This window comes from Neopelma chrysocephalum, unplaced genomic scaffold, assembly GCF_003984885.1.
Source record: "Neopelma chrysocephalum unplaced genomic scaffold, ASM398488v2 Primary Assembly neopelma1_26, whole genome shotgun sequence".
In the NCBI taxonomy this organism is placed as follows: domain Eukaryota; kingdom Metazoa; phylum Chordata; class Aves; order Passeriformes; family Pipridae; genus Neopelma; species Neopelma chrysocephalum.
In genome coordinates this window covers 6790460-6813871 of record NW_020897695.1, presented here as the reverse complement: position 1 = coordinate 6813871, position 23412 = coordinate 6790460, and the positions used below count along the sequence as shown (strand labels likewise).

The window sequence follows — 23412 nt, the reverse complement described above, 5'->3', positions numbered from 1 at the left end:
ATCTGGGCAGAGACAGCATTCATAAAAATGAATTAACATTGAATTCCTACCTAAAAAACTGGAGTGGCTGCCAGAGCTTAGCTAGATGAGAGATTTAAATGCCCTGCATTTCACACAGAGACTATCAGAATGCAGTAAGAAGACAGTATTTAGCACCACCTCTACTAGTTTTGATGCAGCTTTTGAAGGAAGATGCATCATTCTCAAAGATTCAATGTAAGCCAAAAATAACTCTTCCAGTGTAATTTTGTTATTGAAACTTGTATGGCACCAAACTATGATGAAGCTGGAGGGACCTTGGCCACGTGCAGCAGTCTACTGCTGTAGCCTTCCAACAGACCAATGCTAAAATAAGAAATCTCTTTCCTTGAGCTGTCTGATCTGGCCTGAGATATGAATGACCAATATCCAGCCTCAGAGAGAGTGTGGTCAGGTCATGGCTACTTGTGGTCCATAGACAGACCAGATTCACCCGTTCATTACTGAGATCCAGGTGCTGTCAGTAAGGGCTCTGAAATTCCAACAGGGACACAGACTCACCATGGGGGTCACAAGGAACCTAAGGATGAATGCATCAGTGGTGGGTGTGACACGCAATAAGACCCGCTCCAATTTCATCCACTTGTATCATTTCAAGAGCTAAAATATTAATGATACTTAAGCATCCAATACCTAACGCAAGCACAGAGGTGCCCAGGTTTATCTTTCATCCCTCCACGATCTTTGGCAATTACCAGTATGCAGTACCATCACATCAGCTGCAGTGCACTCTGCTAGCTCAGAGAGAACATGTAAGCACATAACAACACGTTCCTGCTGGGAAGTACACTGATAGGTTACTCTGGGATAACCAGGTCACTTGCAAGGCAGCCTGGGAGCAATAAACTCTGGCACACGTACCAGCCTGGCTACATGTCCCAGCTGCAGACATACAATCATCTCTCCTACACGGTATAAACTCACTGTCCTAGAACTGGAAAGATTTTCATACTTACTCAGAGGCACCCTTGGATTTGCAGGAGTGTGACAGCCTATTTGGAAGATTGGGAAGATTCTTCACTCCAAGACAAGGATGCAACAGCACACGCAGAGAGGAGGGGTGGAGGGCATTAAGCCAGGAATTTCTTTGAAGACACACTGTGAGTCCCACTGTCTCCAGCTTTGCCTTCAGTTATGTCACCAGCTGGCTGCTTCCAAGCTTCCAGCCTCGCACGCTGCACTAGTCCCTGTGGGTCTGCCTGTGCAATATTTACCAGCACGCCTACACTGACTGCTTTGACTACATCCCACCCAAGCAGCACTAGGACCAGAAAAGCATGCAGAGGACAGGCATCTTCTCCAGTGCTAACCAGTTTACATGGGTCTCATAATTAAATGTGAAAAATGTTTGTGAAAATACTTTCAGCAACATGAAAAACACACTTCTTTTTCTAACATCACACCATATATGCTTGCTTTTCTTGCACTTAAATACACTTAGACCTGAGAGTTTTGAGCCTTGCACTTTGTTTTGTAAATAGATGAGTATGCCACAAAACAGCATCCTGATTGCTAAAAAAGTGAAATATCGATGCCACACAGGAATTTGTCTACATCACTCTGAGAAATTTAATGTTTGTTTCAGTAGCAGAAAATTTACTCAAAGCCTCTGGGGCTTAGTTCCACATCTTCAGCTGGGGCTGAAGGGCACGACCATGGAGGCAGGTGCCTCCTTGCCCCAGGCATGCCACTCCTGAACTCCTGCTCTCGGCAATGAGAGAACATGCTTGACTACTTCAGAACCTTCTGCACATCCCTCTGAAACAGTCAGTGCTGCTGCAACCCACAGCAAGACCAGACCCAGCAAAGTCATTCCTCCACTGGTAAGGCTCTAAACATTACCTAGTAGTTACTTTTTAGCATCTCTTTTATTACTGCATTTAAAAATTTGACACTGACTTTTCTCTGAAATCAATAATTATCACTGAACTTCCCTGTACTTAGCAACATAGATACATATAGAAAAGAAATGGTTTCCCTGACTCATCTCTGGAGATATTCCCACATTACTGAACTTCTTGATGGGGTGAGCTGATTTTTCATTTCTAAAAGCAGCAGAAGTTTTTGCTGCTTTGTGGTATTTTGGTAGACTGAGAAAGGATGTGTAATTTTTGGGGTTGTCCTCTGCAGAGCCAGGAGTTGGACTCGATGATCCTTGTGGGTTCCTTCCAACTCAGGATATTCTTTGATTGTATGAACAAACTGCAAATGAGCAATTTGGAAACTGGTTTATACTTAGACATTTCATACTTTCCTTGACCTTGGTAGCTTTGGGACTATCACCAGTAATCCAGCAGCATTTAAGAACTCCCTACACCTGCAAAGTTGTAATCTGCTGACGCACAAGCAGAGATCACGTCTTTGGAAGCCAACAAATTTCTAATGAACGATGGAATGTAATTGACTCATGGACTCCAAGCTCGTCATTTGGCTGGATTAATCCTTCAGTCAGTCTCTCATGATAGCACTAAGTAAAGCTTACAGTTAAGTACAATTTCTCTTCCCCAGCATGCATTTGCACACATACCTGTGTTTTTTCATTACTAAGGAGGTGCAAGGAGTGCATCTACTACTGCATCTATTTAAAATGCCTGAAGCCTCCAAAACTCACATCAATTCCAGGCATATTCAGAATGTATGTGACTCAAACCATACTCACTGTAGTGTATTTTCCCAGCTGGCAGAGTGAGGGGAAGGTTTCCTGGTGAGCTTTCCGGATCTTCTCAGTGAGATCATCCAACTCTGCTGTCATTTCATAGTTTTCTGTGGACTCCTGCTTTGAAGGTTCCTTCTTCTTTTTGTTTCTATCATTTCTGACAGCTATAGAAAAAGCAGAGATACAGATCACATGGGGTTATTCAGATCAACCCATGCTGCTTTTGCTGCTCTATTTCAAAACACTGCAAGATGCTTTTATATTAGACATGAATTATTTTAAGTGAAGAGAAAAATTTTATATGCAGAGAGAGCAGTAATGCAAGCTTAGTTATTTAAGAATAATTTAACAATTAAATGTAACAGGTAACGATGAAACCAAACCTGCACCAGTGTTTGTTTTGGGGGTACCATCACATTCCCACAGTATCTAACTTCCAAGGAAGTCTACTGCAACTTAATATATGATGTGTCTCAGTAACTTTGCGAGGTCGGATTTTTTTCACTGTATCACTACAGCTGTGCATGGTGAACGGTGAAGTTCTCTGTAGTGATGCATTTGGTATTTCATTGGATGTGAACAACACTAAAAAAAGACCGCAACTGTCTTTCTTCTTAAATATCTCAGTATGGAAGACAACAAACCCCCATACTAATACAAGCTTCACCAAGCAAAAGTTACTTAAAAGGAAAGTTAAATGTGAAAACAGTAAACGAAAGAAGATGAAACATGTTAAACTCAAGTTCTGAAGATCAAAGGAGAAGCACAAACACTTGAAAGAGTAAAAATGGCAGTGAAGCTATCTAAAGTTGCTTGCCATCTGCTTCTGTGCTCAGATCAGCCTTCTACCTTCCCCCGGCCGTGGGGGATTACTGGAAATATGCATCGTGCAGCATTCGTGCTGTAATTGATTTCCCACATATTTGTGTTTTGTAATAAAATATGACAGCTGCTCCATCACCATGCTACTCTTTGTTCTTTTAATGAAAATAGCTTAATTTTACAAAATGTGCCCAGAAGATAAGCCTATGTCCACAGTATTGCCAGTAATTGTGAATTTTATCAAGAGACTTGTTGTTAGCTAGAGCTAACATCTTAAGTGTAACCAGATGCATAAGGCTTTACAACAAAGCCAAGCAAAATCAATCCCTCTCCCCAGAGACCCCATGTCAATATTAAACACCCTGAAGACTAAATGTTACTGGATAAATAAAACCAATCCTAACATTATTAATGTTCAAAACCTCATGATATTTAAAACAAGACCCTAAACTCAGAGGGTGTGGCTGGTGGGTTTTGGCACATGTGAGGATAGCCAGGGATTTTTGGATGGCCAAAGATCTGCTGATTCTTATTTGTACTGTCCTGCCCCAGAAAGTGCATCTATCTGTGCTACAGGGAGGGAAGCACAGAGCCACCTCCATGCCAGCTCTTTTCCCCTGTGGGTTCCCCAGGCCCATCTCCACATCTTCTGTGGTTGCTTCCTACATGCAACAGAGCGAACCACAAATCATCAGAAGGAGCAGACAAAATAGTGGGTTGGGAAAGCATCAGCATCAGGGGCATCTACAGAAATAACATACTGTATGTAATAGAAAACAAGGATTGGATGTGATGAATATCGTTTCTCCTTCATGAGGCCATTAGGCACATACTCCATGCAATCTACAGCTCTGGTTTTCTTACTAAAGGTTTGACTTTGCAACTGAGAGAACTCTGACCCAGATCATTCACATATTTTAGGGATAATCTTGACTTTAACTGTGCGACAAACCTGCACTGAAATCAGTCATGTGCTTGCCTGGATCAGGGCTTGGATGCTGAGCACCCCATTGGATTAAAGCCTAACCCTGAACACCAGGAATTTTGGTGTTCAGAGAACACAGATCCAAAGGAGGCCAGGAAGGGTGGATTGAAAAGGCACCTTCTTGTGAAAGTTCAATGCTAGCAGTGTAGCCAGGTTTAGGGGGATAGACTGGATCCCCCCTGCTTCCTTTTACAAATATTCTCCAAAAGCCAGTGCCCTGATTTGTTTGCTGGGTCCCAGACCAGAGAACAAGCATGGTATTTTGCATTGTAAAAACATCCAGGACTGACAGGTACATCTCAAGTGCTGCAAACTGCCACTACACTTCAGAAGCAAATCCTAATCACTGCTGTACTTGGGAGATAAAAGAGCTCCTTGGAAAGTTCTGTAAACTCCTACACAACTGCAAAGAGCAATAAGCCTTCGTCATAAAGTCCCATTTACTTATAGCTCTACAAGCTGATTGACAAATTTGCCAAACAGGTGGCCCCAGCAGCTACTTCCCTCAACAGCTTTGAACTCCTTGTGGAAGATCAATGCATTATTTAGGCCAGGCTTCAAAGCAGGTGCCAAGAGCTCCACAGACTAGGAGATAACTCTGGCAGGAACTGTGCCATGCTCCTGTGCTACCCCAGCACTGCTCCCTCTGCAGCTGTACCTGAAGTCCCGTCCCCTCCAAAGGCCAACAGAGGGGAACTCTGCTGGTCAACCCTCATCACCAAATTTGCCCAGCTCTGTCCTCTTTCTTTTTGGATGCAAATCATTAAAGGGTAGGAAAGGGAGAAGTAACACATCCTGAACACTAAGAACAAGTTTTGTTCATCATTAACTTTCTCATATGATTCGGATAGCTTTTATAATAATTATAAACCCTGAATAACATTTATCTTCTTGCTTTATTCACTAAGACTGCATTAGACATAGTAGTGTTTCTATATTCCCTGTAAGAAAATGTAATAAAGTGCACCCAGGCTCCAAAAGTATAAAGAATTTTGATAACACTGAACTATTAAGCAGATTTAGCTACAAGTACAATTCAACTCAAAAAAGAGAAAAAGATTAAGACAACACTATGTTTAAAAGAGTTAAATAAAAACACATAAACACACATTTACCCTGTAAATTTAAAAACCATCACTGCTCTGGGAACAGGAACTGTCACACCGCATGTGGGAAGGATTTTGGATTACAGCTTATGCTTATATTACATAAGTCACACCTTTTTGTATCTTGATCTTTACATGCATATGATCACATCAATCCCTGATGAAATTCCACTGCCTTTTAATGATGATACGCCAGCGATGAATCTGTGTCACAGTTAATGCTACCGTAGAAAACTCAGGTTATGAATTTCATTACTCGTGCACTAAATTCTGACTTGATGGCTGCATTATTTAGGAGCCCCCAACAGGGGACAGTATGTAAGCTCTCTTGCCCTGAGAGAAATTCTCGAAGTTAAAAAATCTTAAACAAACTGATAAAGTGGTGGTGTGGGGAAAGAGAATGAAAAAAGATGTATCTTGATACGTGAGGAAGCCAGGTCTCAGCGCTGCTTGGACGGCTCAGCAACACATACCCACACCTGAGCACGTCTGCTCCGATCCATCTTCGTGTGACAGCTTCCCTGTCCCCTCAACACACATGCCAGGACTTGCACTTCCACACCCAGAAACCTTCAGGCAGCAGCAGCAGGGTTCACAGGCTGGAGAAGGCACTTTTGGCTGCCTTAGGTTTAAGGACCAGCCTCTACCTTCAAACGTCCAACCCCCTAACCTGATGGTAGAGAGGCAGAACATCATCTCTTGTCCCATTCAATCTGTTCTCCTCAGCCCAGGTTTGCCACTTTTTCCTTAGCCTCAGATACACTGTCCCTCTTCTGCTTGAAGTGATGGGCCCTGGTGCTCTCATTTAGTAACCACGTAGCAATTCTCCTGCTTGAGCAGGATCATTTCAAGCATGTCATAATGCAGGGAATCAGCCAGTCTTAAACACAAGTCCCTCATGTCCACCAAACTTAGCTACTGCTTGGCCTAAGAAGGTCTGGGATCCAGCTCAAGAGGTTTAGATAGTTTCTAGATAATCAAGTAAAATCATGGAATAACCAGTGTTTGTACATTCCTTTGTCAAAGGTGGCACAAACATTTCCAAGGGAGAAGAACCTGCTGCTTGCAATGCAATTTTTCCAATTACTTGCATACCCTGTGTTTCCCCAGATGCTCAGAAGATAGACAGACAGAACCTTTCATATATTATAATGATTAATCAGCTATAAATTCATGACTTGAAATGCTATCACTGCAGTTTTGCCTCTCTGAGATCTCTGTGACCTTTGAAGATCTCTGTGTACTAGTTAACTGGTTTTGTTCCTGTAGCAACAACTACTAGTGCTTCCAGTTAGTTCACATTCCTATAAAACCACACTTCTCTTGTCCCCAAATATTTTGGAAGTTACTCGTTAAGCTAACAAACCTCAAAAGCACCATAAAGCACACAGAGCAAGTCAGTAATTGCACAGCGCTGGGCGCAAGGTAGGTTTGCAGAAAGACTCCTTTTGTTTGCAAACCCCCATGAGAAGAGAAATGGGAGGTGAACTGAGGCAGGAACACTGCAGACCTGCCAGTTCTCCCTTCTGGGCAGAGGCTTGCTCTCCCGCCTGCCCTCCTGCCCCCTGGGAAGCCATCTGTCCCTTACCGAACACCAGGTAGCCTTGGCAGGCAAATGGTGCCACACGCGGCCACACGCGGCAGTGGGGCCAAAGCTCAGCACTGCAGCTGGGGATTCCAGGAGCACCAAGCTGTTTGCTAGGGTGGAAACCCACAAGCCTTGCAAGGCTCCTTCACGTTCTGGCTTCTCCAATTCCAGAAGTAGCTGTTAAAAAATTTCTAATTCTGCACAAGTTAGCAGCTGTGGACAATTTCAGTGAAATATGCATGATGCTTACCTATTGCCAATGCCAAGTTTGCTCCACCAGGATCAATGCCCCACATATACCATGCATTACTCTTCAATAAACCGCGCTAACGGTATTGAATGGCACTCCATAAGGATATCTTTCCCAACAGTTACCTTGGAAAACCTCAAAACAAGGGAGACTTAGCAATCCTGATACTGCTCTGCTGCTGAACGAGGCTCTCTGACCCCATGGTCAAAGCCAGCACCCAGCTGAGCATCCCAGGCAGCTCCCAAGCCCAGGAGCTGATGGAAGCAGGCATAGAGATGGGAAAATTCGAAGAGGTTGATTTTCCCATCTCCAGTGTAAGTAAAGGAACAAAATAACCACCTTGAAAGCCACACAAGAATGCTCGACAAACCGACAGCCATCAAATCAGAACACTGAGACTCCCGTCTACACGTTAACAGCAGTGCAATCGCAAGCCAAACATATTAAAATATGCAGAACACCAGGTAGTTATAAATAGACTGATTTTCCTACGTTGTGATTTCCAGATGAAATAATGTTTTCTTTTAGGCAAAACAGCTCAGTATTAAAAAAACCCAGGAAACTATTTTAAAACAAATTCCCATGCCAAAACTGGGCTTTGACGTGTGGAGAACGATTGAAGGCAAAGCACATTTCAAATGCAAACCTCTCATTTCTAATGGACAAAGCCAATAGCAAGTACACAGTTGCACAAGGGGCTTACAAAACCAAAACACATTGAAACCTGCATATTTTGTAGCTGATTTAGAGAAATCAACCATGTCAGCTGTTGGGTAACATTTGCCATGAGAAAACATCTCAAGTTAAGTGAGATACTATCTCTCTACAGACACATATTAAAATTAACAGGGAGCACAGAGAAACAATCATGGAAGACATTTCATAAGCACCTGGCACGCTATCATTTTTCCCCAGGCACAGAGCAAGCACATATATTACAGAATTCAAGCCCCCCCCGGTTTCCTATTGAGAAATAACATTCAGCTATGGCAAACCCGCCCCAGTCCATGCGCCAGGAACCTCAGTTTAACCACAGGGGAACACACCACAAATCCAGAGGACATCGTCCTGTCCGCTGCCTTCACGTACACTGGCCCTTCCAGCCACTGGTGGTATTTTTTTTTTTTTAAGGAAGGTGAATCTGAACTGTGCCTTGCAGCTTTGTATTATTCATTACATAATTGCTATGTTTTATTAAAAATATGATCTATTATAACCTTGAATACGGTAACTTAAATGACATTGAAAATTAGATTATTCTGATTATTAGAGAAGTGAGAAAGGTACTAAACATTTGTAAGGTTGATAATCAATCAGTGTACCCATCTGAGTGCAATAAAAATCAATCAGGAGCTACTGTGTTTAAATCTAATTTTTTAAGCATGACATTTTCTTCTGAGTTTCTTTTTTAAATGTCACCCTCTTCTACAACAGTGATTGATTCTATCCCCAGGGACAGTTAACTCCAACTGTTTTATTCATTGCACTGAGCTCTTGGATCCACAGTCTTTTCTAAATATCAAATTAATGACAACAATAATATTTTCATCAAAATGTGAAATTCAGAAATAAGCATTCATGGAATCAAAGCAGCAAGAAACATGGCAGTGTATTTAAATTGCTTCAAATACCAGGGACCTTTCAACTAGCAAGCAGTGTACTTTATTTAACACAGAAAATGGCAGAATTTTGTGTCCCTCCAGTTCTCTTCTTTCCCCCCATAAAAGAGAAGGCCAAGAATTTGCTTGTTTAAAACATAATTCATTTAGAAATGTTTCAGAAGTGAACAATGAATCACTGGCTATAGGGAGTCTGTGAGTAATTACCTATGCCTTCAAAATAACCTTATTAGGCTATTGTAAGTATAGGGGAGACCTCTGATACCTATAGCCTGAGGGCCTCTATTTTTCCATTCATGCACAGGGGATTTATATGGTTATATCCTATTATAACTGACGAAAGCAACACATCTCCCATTTATGTATGAGGATAACAGCGGGGTTAATATATCAAGAACTGAGTTATAAGAACGGGTTTCATTATATGAATGAATGATACAAATGGATGCTCTACAGCTTTATTTAACTGGCCTGAAACTTGATCTGTGGTTTCAAGGATTCCCATCAGACTGAAAATTTTATTTTTGACATGAAATTTGGCACCTGCTATTGTCACATTCCTGAAATATTAGTAAAGGGAATGAGCAAAAAAAGGAGTTTCTAGCCTCTTGAAGAAAAACAATACCAACTGAAATCAGACTTAGGACCAAAACTGAAAAGCTAATGCACAACAGGCTGAGAAAAATACCCCTTGAAAATAGCTGAAAGGCATGCCTTTGGTATTCTTTTATCTATTTATTTTAAATTATTAATTATATTGTTTCACTTTCTTTTTTTTTTTATTATTCAGACATCCAGAAGCCAAAAAGAGCAGCTAGCATACTTGAGATATCTAGAACTGCCAATCCAAGACCCGAAACCACTGCTGAAGGAAAACGAATGTTTCTACAGGCAGATTTGGCTTGAATGTTGCAGAAGGACAGGACAAAATAAACCCCAAACACCGAAGGCCCTTAACCTGTTTCCAAGTGTATAAATGTACCACTAATGTCGACCTTTATATTGACTATAGTATTTCAGGACTGGTTCAAGTTCTGAAGAACATGCCAAACACAGTAATAACTGCCCAAAGAATAAAAATCAGGACTCCAGAAATACAAATAGAAACCTCCCCAAACAGGTTCTAAGAACAAATGAGAAATGAAGAAGTTGCAAAAACAGAAATACAGCAAACAAGTGGAACAAAACCAGAAGGAAATGTGTTTTGCAGTATGTGAGTGTGGGCAGGCAGAGGAGAGAGCACAAGGAGCAGCTGAGTCAGAGCCAGGATGTATAGGGCACAGCATCTATACCATGAAATTAAACGAAAGCAGACTCCTTGGTATCCCTTATCATCTCTCTACATAGTGCAACCAAAGTAGTTGGAGAGATGCGATTATACCTTTAATGATAAACTGTTTAAATAGCATTTGCCCTGTGATTTCCATTTTCAAAGTGCTTTAATATCATCAACTAATTGGCAGTGTGAAACAGGATAATCCACACACTCTTAGCAGCTGATGTTTAAAGAGCTATTGAAGGTTGTTAGCATTAACAATTGCAGGCAGAATAAATCACTAATATTCCCATGAAGACCCACCAACATATCTGCAATGGAAATAGCCCAGCCATACTCATCGACTTAGACAAAATTTACTCACTGATAGATTTCTATCTATATTTCACATAAGCAACACCTCAAGTTACTTAATATAGTCAGAAATTCCCATATGCAAGATGGAGCATCTCCACAGGAAGGTCTTGCAATGTCCCTGTGCATCTTGTGCTGCTGTTGAATTAACCTACTCATCTGTCATTCCCTCCTAGTTCCTGTCCTGCCCATCTCTCTCAGTATTCTGCATGAAATCAGTTACTTCCTTATTCTCAACAAAAAACTTGCAATTTTTATTAAGATCTACCATGCCACTTGCAACAGATTTGCCGAGTAATAGCATCCTCCCCTTCCCTACTCAGTGCAGGAATGGGAAGGAGCTTTGGGAATCAATCGCTCCATCTAGGGAGGTTTCCCAAACTTACAGGGCTTCTGCGGGTAACCCACCATGAAATGCCAGCCTGCAGCAGAATCCCCATGAAACTCAAATCCTCAGGAAAACAAAGTATTGTGCTTACTATCTACTGTTTTGGCTGCCAAGATCCAAGTGGATTTACTAGTAACTTCTGTGGCAGTCTAGATAAAATTCTGCATGCAGCTGGTTAAAGGGAAATACTCCGGGGAACCAGAGGACACCTTTTCTGGAATTGTAGTGTCTTATCACCTTAGCTAAAAATATACAAGACCACAAGTGCAATGTGATTATTCTTTCTCTTCCTTACAGCTGAAGTAACCAAATGTATACACAGCAGCTGAAAAACATTTCTAAATACTCAGCCTGAAAATAAATTTCCATTAAGCCATAGTGAGTTTCTTTTACCATAGGCCAGGTAAAGAAAAAAATCCCTAAATTTCAAACTCTGAACTTTCAGTCAGAAATCACTAAGAGGCCATTAAATCTGTCTCATCTGATTTCAGCTGTTCAAGTGCCCTTTCGAGCTACCTTCTCAAAGCAACTGCCCTTTTGAGCTACAATCTTGAAGCCTGGTATACTAACTCTTTATGGATAACTGATTACAGGTAAAAATACCCTGAACCTGACCTTTCTCTCCAGGTCACCAAAAGGTAAATCAGTCTACTCATCTACACATATTACATGAATTTCTCTTAGAAGACAGTTATGGTAGTACAATGCCTCGCAACTGGGAGATGCTGGGGTTATCCAAAGTCCTCAATTCAATTTGTTGGGCATTATCCAGGACTACTGATGGCCAGAGAAGTGCATGGCTGCAAGCTAAGACCAGACACTGCACCCTATTCCTGCCCACTGCCTGGCCCGACTGCAGCACTTTACACTTCAACCTGCTGCAGCTATTTTATTTCTCCTCCTAACACACACAGAAGAAAAGAACATGACTTGTGTTTTACTTAACTGGAAAGCTACCCACCATGACAAATTGCAAGCTCTTTCCTGACAACACCATTAACAGACTCCTTCAACTAAACAGCTTTCCATAATAAGTGCATTCATTCAACATAATGACTGAGTCTCAGCTACAGGACAAATTCTGATCACGTATGATAAAACTGACTTTATGGGACAGCAAATGGAAAGGCTACAAAAAAAATAAAAAAGGAGGTGAGCTGGAGGACCCCTTCCCTTTGCTTGCACATGGACATTTAGGACCCAGGGCAATGGCTCCGCAGAAGGAAGAGCAGAAGTTCAGTAACAATACCAAGACAGCGTGTCACTGCATTTCTCCATTTTATTATGGGTGGTTTTGTGCAGTGAACACAGTCTAGCTTTCCCCAAAGAGGGTTCACTCCTACATTACTTACCAGAATTAAAAATAACAGCCCCAACTTATCCCCACTGCTGTTTTTGTCTTGCAGTGGTGCTACTCCACTGATCGCAGCGGAGTCCTATTAGTGCAGAACTACAGTAGCGTAGTGGGAGATCAGGTCTAATATCGGTATCTGCAGATGGATAACACCGCATTCATACCTAAGTTTCATTTCTTTGTTTTGCCCCCAAGGCTAAATTTCACATTTGTACCTCCTGGTGCCTTGTGCAATTGTGTAAAGGTGCATCTAGTGAGAGAGCTGCCAACTGACAACACGTCTGAAGAGGCTTGCGTGCGCGGTGTACTTCATCAAGCACAAAGAACACATTGCCTCCCGCAACCGTAAATTGAGCTCATGAAGGCGGAGGAACAGTTGTTCTCGGCATGTTTTAAGAAAGGGAGCTGCAGTCTTGAATCGCAGCGTTAGCCTGCACTACAGCTTGCAGCCCTGGCCTCCCACTAGGCCAGGGATAATAAAAGCAAAGAAATAGCTCAGCTACTATTTACCTATTCCTCTGAAGCAAATGTGCAAAATACGCCATTATGAACTTACACACATTCCTTCCTAAGGGCAAAGGCTTGCTGATACTCCTACTACTAAAACAAAATAAAATAGAATTGAGATTGGGAGTTTATTTCCATCTCTCAAGGTGCCAGGATTGGCCCCCAAAGTGGAGGGCAGGGGGGACAGAGCGTGAGCCCCACAGCCACACTCAACCTCCCTGCTTGGGCTTCCCTCCCGACTGCCTGAAGTTGCTGCTGAATGACCTGCTCCACCATGAGAGGCAGCCCAGCAGCAAGAGAAGGGAAGAACTATACCACTTAACCAGGTGGACCTAAAAGCACTGCAAGATCAGCCAAAAAAAATTGCCTGTTTAAGTCTCACACTGATGCACAGTCCAACACAGCTGGTGGGCCAGCACTGGCCAGGGGCCTTGGACTGCAGGTGGGTTGGATTTTTTAAAGAACAGTCCCTGTTTTTTTAAACTGTTTTGCCATATTACTACAAGAAAAACTTCACCAAACAGGAAAATAGTATGCTCAAACAACACTATTGCATCTCACTGCATTGTAGCGTGTTGTTTACATCCTCTCCCTTCCCAAAAGCTGAGCAACTGGAATAAACAATCTGCAGATTTGTTGTTAGGGTGGAGTACTTTTTCTTAGGATTACATCGTCCTTTTTTCACAAACTGGAACTTAAGGAGAAATCAAGGAGTGAGGTCAGGGGACTTCTTTTTCTTTCCATCTCAGGATTTCAGGAAAGCCGCACAGAGGCAGCCAGCAGGCTCAGGGAGCGTCAGGCTGGCAACATCACCGGATTCCCATAAAAGCCCTGCTGAAGCTGGCTGCTGCCACAGGTAAACAAGTTTCAGCTTTAGCGTCTCACTGCCCACCCTGAAGCACTACACCCATGAGCTGAGGCACTGGAAAGGCCTTTCCCTCCCAGGTTTTTCTTTGGATCCCTTTCTGCCCATGCATGGCATTACTCGGCACTGAGCCCCAGCCAGGCTCAACCTGCAGCAGCTGACGCTCCAGCTCATGGCCAGGATCTCTGTGCCTGGGACAGCAGCCGGTTTTGCTCTTTGAAGCAAACGCTGACTGGGAGACAAAGGCTGTTGTTTGTACCTTTAATAAACATTGCTCCATCCATAACTCACATGCAGAAATACTGCTTCTCATCTATTAATGCAGGCTCTCTGGACATCTGTACTCCTGCTTTATGTAGAGGCAAAAGCATCACAGCATTACGGGGTCGAATTCCCTTAACACACCTGCAGCAACCTCAGCTGTTTCAGCACTCACGTTATGACATGAATCACTCCACAAGCCTGCACCTAATTATCAGACTGTCTATTTTGATATATCTTATCTTTTATGTACAATGCCAAAGAAGTTCTTCTAAAATACATTCCAACTATTCTTTCATTTAAAAAAAAAAATTGCTTTCTTGTCTGGGACTGTAATTCTAAAATAGCAGGAGTAAGAGGACCAGATTATTTTAAAAAGAAGGCATGCTAGTAACTACAGGACTGGCTTAAAGAGCTTAATTCTGTCAGACAGGGTCAAGCAGCATCAAATCCTGATTTCTCCGTAAGATCTTTTAAATATCCCCAGTAAAGCCAGCACATAACCTTTTTACATTAAGCACTTTCACAGTACTCCAGATCAGCCTGATGTAGTGATCGTACAAGGAGCAAAGCAGACAGACACTTTTTTCCAGGAAACAGCAAGACACTAAAAAAAGCAGCCTTTTTATTGTTGATTTGAAATCAAAGTGATTACTGAGGGCTCTCCAACTTCCAGGGCAAGACTTAGTCCACACAAGGGAGTTCATTTTGAGAAGCCAAACAGGCAGCAGGTCAACACAGAGTTAACTCAATAAAATAATAATTTCTACTTGGATAAACTGACCTAGTTTTCCCAGACTTCTCCATGAAAACAAAGGATGCAACTTGGACATGAGATGACATCTGAAAGGGAAGCCAAGGGCTGGGCAAGGAGACTGAATTCAACACAGAGCTGGTCGTTAACTAAATGAGGGTGGTGGTCCCTAGTTGGCATTAGAAATGACTACCAAGCACAGGATTAACTGGCATTACTAGTGGTTCCTACCCCCATCTTATCTCATTCTTGCCAATGACAAATCTTTCATGTCCTTCAACAGTGTGGGTTTGTGCCCTGAACTCATCATACACAAGTTGGATGCCTCCTTGCAGCTAGGACGGTCTTCTCCAAGACTGGTAAGTGCAAGATGCAAGACACACTAACAGAAGCGTTTCTACGAGGTCCTCAGAATATTATTCCAGAGCTACAACTGTCATGGGATGCACTGGCTGAAAACTCAGATTTCCAAAAGCAGAGGTTTATTCAGTTCTGTTTCAGTTCCTGAAAGAGCTGCCGAACATCCACCTGCCCAGCCAGCTGCAGGACTGCCCCAGAGCCCCAGGCTGCGTGGCAGACACAGCACAGGCAAGTCCCTCAGGGCCTGGGATGCACATCGTGGAGGACAGGAACAGACAAGGCTCCTTCCCGGCCCCCCTCATAACTCATCCTGAGATTTTGCAAAACACAACAGTGTGGACAACTCTGCATTTTGGGATTCAACCCAGTGTTATTTTTCTGCAGAGCCTTGCTGTGCTGGAACACCTCCAACCAGCTCAAGTTAAACAATTCGCCCAGAGAAAATGTTCAATGAAGGGGAAACATAAAAGTATGTACAGAAAGAGGCCTGAGTCCCCCCTTTTCTAATCCATCACACAGCATTAGAGATTAAATACTCATTAAAAAAATATATAATAAACTGTTAAGACAGGATATCTAGTGATTCCTCTTAATTGCCTCGCTTTTCCCACACCCCAGTTTCTAGGGAATATTTTTAAATATTCCTCCTTCATTAGTGCAAGGCCACTTTACCATGGGGTTACCTCACCATTTCATCCCCTCAGCAAGAAAGAAGACCCCAAAAGTCATGGGGTTTCATACTGCATACCCTGTGAGAGGCTGCTGATATGTCTGTACAATTTTATGTATTTTCATGGCTTACAGTGCTTTAATTCTAGCAGGAAAAGTGTTCTTAATAAACATATGAAGTAGCTATAACTGACTTAGAAAACAAGAGGAAAAGTTGCCAAGAAAAAACTCTGACTCTCTTTAGGACAGGCAGAATTTAAGCCTTCTGCAGAATTAAAGGAATAAAATATTTATGCTTATTCTCCTCTGCCCCTGTGTACTTTTTCCTGTATTATGAGAGAGGTTTGAACATAAAGGGGCTTCTTTTTCTTAATAACAGCTATCCTCTTGCTTTTACTTTTTATCTTTTTTATTATTATTATTTGCACTCTTTTTCAATTTAAAATTGTGTTCTGGATGTTCTGACTTAATAGCAGTGTTCACCTGAAGAGGCATCCAAAGAGGGGGAAAAAAAAGAAAAAAGTATGCATTGAGCTTCTCTTCCAAATTATCAAAAAGGGCAAATCAAACATCCTTCCCATAGAAAAGTGCTGTCAAAAGACTCTTACGAACTAGCACTTGTCCATGTCACTTGTTCCAGGGATCTGGATCATACGAGTTTGATCCCTGAGCTATTCAAAGGGATAACCAGATTGTGTGGCACAGTACATTAACTATGAGACCAAATACACACTAGCTCAGGACTTCCACACCAATCTGCAAGAGACATCTAACCTGAGACACAAGAGCCCTAGCCTGCTCCCTGCCCAACAGAGAGCAACAAAAGCTCCCCTAATCTGATGCTTCATCTTCCAGCATCAAGAGCTTTTCTGTATCAGGAAAAAACATACCTTGATGAAATTTCAGATGTGACACTTTTTTGAGTGGGTTTTCCCATTGTGTCTCCACTAGAAGCAAAACAAACCATGTCATGGGTCACCTAGAAGAAGTGTCATGGCAAGAAAAACAGGGGAAAGACAGTTCTTGCGTGTAAGAAGCAGCTCACACAGCTGCAGTGCAGTGAGGGATGCTGAACACGCGAGGTGCAGCAGTTCAGCATAACATAAGGATGTTCAGTTACTGCTGATTTGTCTTCCTGGGCTAATGCCTCCTCTACTGATGTCTCTGGGTTACCAAATGGCTAATTTAATTTTTAAAACCCTAAAAAATAAAAACTCAATCTTTGCTACTGGAACATCCTCTAAAAGTACACAATATATAAAAGTATTATGCTTTGTAAGAGAACACGTAACTTTGAAATATAATTTTGATTTTAAAATATAATACTACTCCCCGTAAAGTCCAGCAATTCCTAACAATTCCCATTTTTTCTACCTCTCTTACATTCTGTTACTATTTCCATAACACGAACCGTAATCAGGTAGTTGAGAGTTAAAATAAAAACATGGAGACATGAGAAGAAGCAAAGGATTTGCAGCAGCACCCACTGCACCAGGGCTGACTGACAGCAGAAAATCTGTTAATGATGGAAATAGGAGGAGACAGACCAGGTGAAAACAGTGTCTCTGGATCGACTGCTGTGTCAAGGAGTGATGTCCTCTCCCACTCCTTCAACCGCGCAGTGATGTCTTCACCAAAACTACCTGCCAAGGGAATAAAGCCCACGCTTCTGCCAGAGACCTGGCACCCCAGCCATTTGACAAACTGCAAGTGTGCCCGCTGCTGAAGTAGAGAGTGAGGTGATGTCTGCAGCATTTCTGAAATGCTTTCCCTTATCATCCAGTGTTATTCAACTGAGTATGTCTGTTTGTGATGTCTTAATTCATCCTCAGTGTTAAGTTTTCCTATCTAATTTAAGGGGGTTTTTTTCAGGCTCTCAAGTTTTACCGTTAAGAGTTTCCCAAGTTTAAATACACCAAGTTCTGCCTCCAAGAAAATATTTATGGTGGAGCATCGACCTACTTAACACAGGAAAAAACAATCCAATGTGCATTTTGCACAATACTAACTGCCAGTAATCCTTCTTCCCACAAGTTTAAAGACAAGAAATGTTTAAAAATATAATGCGTTGAAAATTATACATTTGTAATACGCTTTGTTAGTCTGTCATTTTAAATGGTTTATGAAGTCCTCCCTCAGAGGACTGGACTTAAATCATTCATTAACTTGAAGCTGATTGCTCTGTCCTGGAAAGGGGGAAGAACATGGATTTCTCAGATGTAACCCAATTTCCTACCAGAAACAAAAACAACCTGATGAAATTCAGTTACCAAAATGATCTATCATACCCCAAGCAGAAGCATAAATAAATTAAATTGCCAAATGAGCTCCTTCAGCAAAGTCTAACTTTATTGGGAGTTTTAAAATTAACATTTCGCTTGCTTCAAAGTTTGAAAAAAGAAAGAGAGAAAGAAAGAAAAGTAGGTCAGCATGTTTCCCCAGCATGTCTTCCTGACTCCATTAAAACTGTCTGTCAGATGACTAACCATGCCTGTAATCCAACTAAAAGCATGTTTGCTTTCTGTTGCACTTTTTGCCAGGGGAAAGGAAGAATTCCACTTAGTTTTAATGCTGAAATTCAGGTAAATCTCTCCAAAGTCAGACAATTTCCTCACATTTACTTACCAAATCTGTTTATATCAACAACAAGCAACTGGTTATGGATGCACAGCACTAAGAAATGATCCCACAGCTCATTAAATGCCGATCAGCCACAGGCACCGCCTGTAGGGCTTTAAGCTACAACTTGTAGAAGTCAAGTTTCAGAGCTGTTGTCTGACTGACAGACTTTTCATGAGACCTAGATTTAAACATTTAAGAGCTTTCAAAAACATGCAAACATGCAAGCAAATACTGGAGTAAAGTAAGACTGGGCAAAACCATTCCTGTTCATCTTGGACCCAAGGAAATTAGAAATCCCAATGCTTTATGATCTTTCCTTTTCCTTTTATAGAATTACCAGCTGAGTGTTATTTAAGTTAGGATAAAAAAAAAGTGTTATTTCTTCTGCTTGTACACCATCTACTTTAAAAAATCCTTTACACTTTCCACATGAGCGCTGAAGAACTGGAGATTAACTGTTCCAATGTATTTTAAAATGAGCATGTGATTCAAAGTCAAACTAAAAACAAATCAAGGCTATTTTTAGAGCACGGTCCTAGGGCCAGCATCCCAGCAGGAGGAGCTGCAACGTGTCAGCTGGCTTATCACAGGCAGGGCAATGGAAAACTCCCTCTGCTATAACAATTCATAGAGCGGATGAAAGCAAGTCCTAAGAACCTGACAGTAGCAGAGGGAAATCCACGGCCTCATCTACTTATGTAGAGATCTTCCCAAACTGTCTTTGAGATCTTACTGGTTTCTGAGCTTCTGCCTTCTATCTTCCACGCCATCAGCACAGGAGCTGCTCTCTGCAGAGAGGCCTGCATGAGCTTTGTTTCTTTGCCTGCTGCAGAGGCACCTACCCTATGCAAGACCATTTCCAGCAAAGTGATCACTAGGAAAACAAAGAACCAAGTTTGCAGATATAAACCATCAGGAAGATGTATGCATTCTCACATATGTTTCTTCTAAAGGGTAGGACCAAATATGTGTCTCCTCTGATATGAGTCCTTCAGGCACATTCGGGTTGCTGCAGTTCAGACTTCCCAGAACTCTTGGGAACAATTTACTGCATTTCTCATGAACCTTGGCTACTGTAGATAACATTTTCAGGTTGGCCTGACAACCAAATAAGCCATGTTTAGCTTCAAGGCCCAGGACACTGGCAATTTGCTCGTTCCCAGACTGATATTTATCTCATTGACATTTCTCCATCCTTTGGATTCAATATCCCAAAATAAGAAAAAAAAAAAAAAGGCATTCACAGGGAGCAAAAAAGATGGCAGAGAAACCACAAGGTGCCAGTAGAGAAAGCACAAGCCACATGGCACAACAGCAATTAGGAGAAAGAGATGCATCAAAGATGCCCTGCATCCCTAAACAAGAAGATGATCCGAATGAGGAATATGAAGCAGTGAACTGAGTACACAAAGGAAGAATGGGAGCTCTGAAACAAAGCCTTTGAGGTCATGGGATTGGGGTCTCAGTAGTTATGTCTGCATGACCAAGCAAATGTGGCCTCACCATCCTGCTTACGAGTGCAGGGACTGGTAGGACTGGCAGGACTGGCTACCTCCAGATTTCCCATCTGCTCTTACAGCAGCATTGCCCAGCACAGCACAGGGCAGAAAGGATAACCCAGGTTTTTCCTTGCCATGAAAGCCGTTGGGATACTAAACTCAAGAACAGGCAAAGGCTACCTGCAATGGCAACACAAATGCATAGAGCCAGTGTCTCCACAGGTACAATCTGGAATAATGCTATAAACCAAAGTGGGGAACAAGAAATAACATAAAAAGTCCATGGAAAGAACCAGGTCCATGTTGAGAAGTGGTTTTGTAAGAGATATCTGCCCAAAATGCCATTTACTGGGAAACTGACAGAAGAAAGCACGTGATGATCCCTAAAACACCCCAAAGGCGTGAAAAATTAAAATTAGACCTGTCTCAGTGCCAACTGTCCTCAAGGAAGAGTTGGATCTCCAGAGAAAGTGGCACATGGCAGGACAGCCATAGAAACCTGAGCTGCAAGCACCAACAGACAGGCATTAGCCACACCATGGGCTCTGACAACATGTGCTCCCTTAAAACAAGGAAGAGTTCAATAAGGTCTGAGGCCTTTGCTAGAACACTGAACAGTAGCACACACTTCTCTGGAGTGTGCTGCAGGTGTAATCAGAAATCAGACTGTATGCACATTACACTTTTTGCTGGCTCCAGTTATCTCCACGTTTCACCTATAATGAAAGAAAAGTTACTTGCACAAGGACTCTGTGTTGTTCAGCTGAATTTCTTCCACAGGACAAGACTAAAAGCCATTCAGAAAATCCTTTCTTATAGCACTTCTCTTTCAGAGCATGGTCAGGTACTGCAGTACAAATGATTAGCATAATAACTTTAGAAGTGTCACAAATTTAATAAAACACCTTGTTAAGCAAAAACGTAAGAAAGGCACACATTTACAGTCGCTGAGGACTAGGATTGATGGATGCAGACAAAGGCTGCAGAGAGCACACAAGCCCTGGTAACTTCTGCCAGGATCCGTGTTGTCATAGAGACAGCAGAGAGCGTTGAAAAGTTCACCACAGTAGCTATACCTTAGTGGATAAGTCTTAATGTAACTTCCAGCTGAGGACATGTAATCAATCTCTGTATGAGCTTATTGAAGGAATTCCCTTTATGCTTACTCAGTCCTCAAGAGTCCAAAATAAGGGAAAAGGTTTTAAAATATATATTTTACTACTTTTAAAGCCAAGCCAAGCCTTAGTGCTTCCTTCGGATTGGGGGAGTAGGGGTGGTGGCAGCACAAAGATAACTGTCTCTTTTGAAAAAGAAATAAATAAAACATTAAAAACTTGATAAAGACATTCAATTAAAAAAAAATCCAAAACACCAACACCACCAAAAAAAGCCCCCAAAAACCAAACAGCTTGGAAATAGTAATTCTAGGGCAGCCTGGCAAGTTTGGCCACGTGCGCCAGTGTCTCTCTCTTTTCCCAGACATTTTCCCTACAAAGATGCTCACAGTCCTGGCATCTCACTGCTGCTCTTCTCCAATCAGCTTTAATCATCTCATTCCCTTTTACACTGCTAAACATGGGGCTCTCCCTGCTCTGTCTTCCCTCTCCATGCTTTTCTCCTGGCATCTCCCTCTCCAGTGGCATTTGACCGCTGGTTTACCTTTCGCAGGGCAGCAGCGCCCCTTGACCCTTCTTGGTCAGCTCTGGGCTCTGTCCCACCACTTGGGAGGTACGGGATGGTGGAGCCCACAAAAAGCAGCACAGAAACAGTGCCAGGGGTTGTTTATTGGCCGAGGTCTTCAATTCTCAGCTTACACAATTATGGTTTTCTATGCAAGAATGAGGGGGAAAAAAATTGCAGCACTAGCGTGTTACAGTTTAAAGTTATAGCTATTTGCGTAATGTCTGAAAGGCATCTAAGAGAACCTTAGATGCTGCACATACTTTTCTCCAACATTTTAGGATATAAGGATCAGACTAATTACCAAACAGTCCTGAGTTGAGCAGGGTTCACTAATCACACTCTGCTTGAGGAATTAGGAGAGAATTTACTTAGCCGCATCATGAAAGGTGCCAATAAATTGTTCAGCTGGAGAGTTAACATAATAAAAAAAAAAAAAATCATTTTTTATGTTATTTTCTTTAGCAGTTTATTAATTGCTGCCTGAAATACTTTTCTGAGAGACAACGAGCTGCAAATGAATTCATGGGCTATTAATCTGCTGTACATGGCACTGGAGGGAAAGCTCATTAGGTGAGCTGATGCAATTACTGCTATTACATAACCATCTTCACAGAACATAGAGTAAATTATGGATAATAACATTCAATCTAAGTTGTTCCTTTAAACATTAAAGCTGGCAAGTGAAAGCTATGCAAAATCAGGGGGAAAGGCTAAAACACAAAAGAGGCAGACCCCAAAAGGAGAAAAGAAAAGCCGATCTGCTTCTTTGAAGACAACAAACCGATATGAAAATCAAGACATGCTTGTTTAACCATGGGAAACAATGTGCAACAAGTAGAACTCAGTTCTCTACAAGAGAATTTTAATTGTATATAGATCATTTTCAGCCACCCAGCATAACAAAGTCTGCATTATCTCTGGCAGAGCACAGGCTGACACTGGAGCACTGTGGGTTTTGTTGCAGGAAGACCCTTCCCGTTGGCTTTGCTCTCATCCTAAAAAAAGTTTCCCTGCCAGTGATATTGAAAGTTTGGCATTAACTTTTAAAAGTTACCAATTTCTCAGCCTGAAAAAAATAAGTACAACCTTTCCTATCTGATCAGCAACTGAAAAAATCTCCAAACCAATCCAACCTTAATGAACAAAAGGAAAAAAATGTGATCTCTATGGTGGGGGCACAGCTTCCCCACTATCTATATACTTAAATCCTTAATTTAATTAGTATTTTTCACAGTTTACATCTTTCTACCTTCAAAGCACTTGCTTGCACAAGGTCTCCCAGTCCCTGTAAAAAACCACCATTTTCACCTCTCAAGTTAGGAATGACAGTCTAATCAGCTCATAGCATTTAGAGAGAGGAACTAGTCCCAGAACAGAATTCAGAGGTTTGTGATTTCCACTCTGATATTTAGCTCCTGCCCCTTGAGAAAGCAAGGCGAGTTAACAGGTGAGGCAACTGCACTGGAATTTCTGAAAAAGCCCCCAGTCACTGTGTGGTATTTAGGCATCCAGTTAAAAATCTAACTGTAGCAAAGCAGAAACAATTCCTAAATCCAGTGCTTCCTGCTGCCTAAAAAGAATAAAAATAAACCAGTTCAGTTCTGACTAAAAGCATCTAAATAAAGATTTCATGCATTCTAATTAATTTGCTTTAAAATTACATCAGTGAAATCTGCATGAATGTCTCAAATGCAACTACGCAGACTAGCCCTCCACTTAGCCACTCATTGAGGATGGAATCATGCTTCCCTAAGG

At 41.9% G+C, this 23412-nt stretch overlaps 1 protein-coding gene across 8 annotated transcripts in view; it reads right to left on the bottom strand.

Annotated features, from left to right (window-relative positions):
- RARB (retinoic acid receptor beta) overlaps positions 1-23412 on the bottom strand; it is a 292148-nt gene that overhangs the window by 18535 nt on the left and 250201 nt on the right. For all 8 annotated transcript variants that reach the window (XM_027675409.1, XM_027675408.1, XM_027675412.1 and 5 more), the window contains one exon: positions 2699-2859. In XM_027675409.1, the coding sequence (XP_027531210.1) occupies positions 2699-2859 (161 nt within the window). The remainder of the gene's footprint in view (positions 1-2698; positions 2860-23412) is intronic.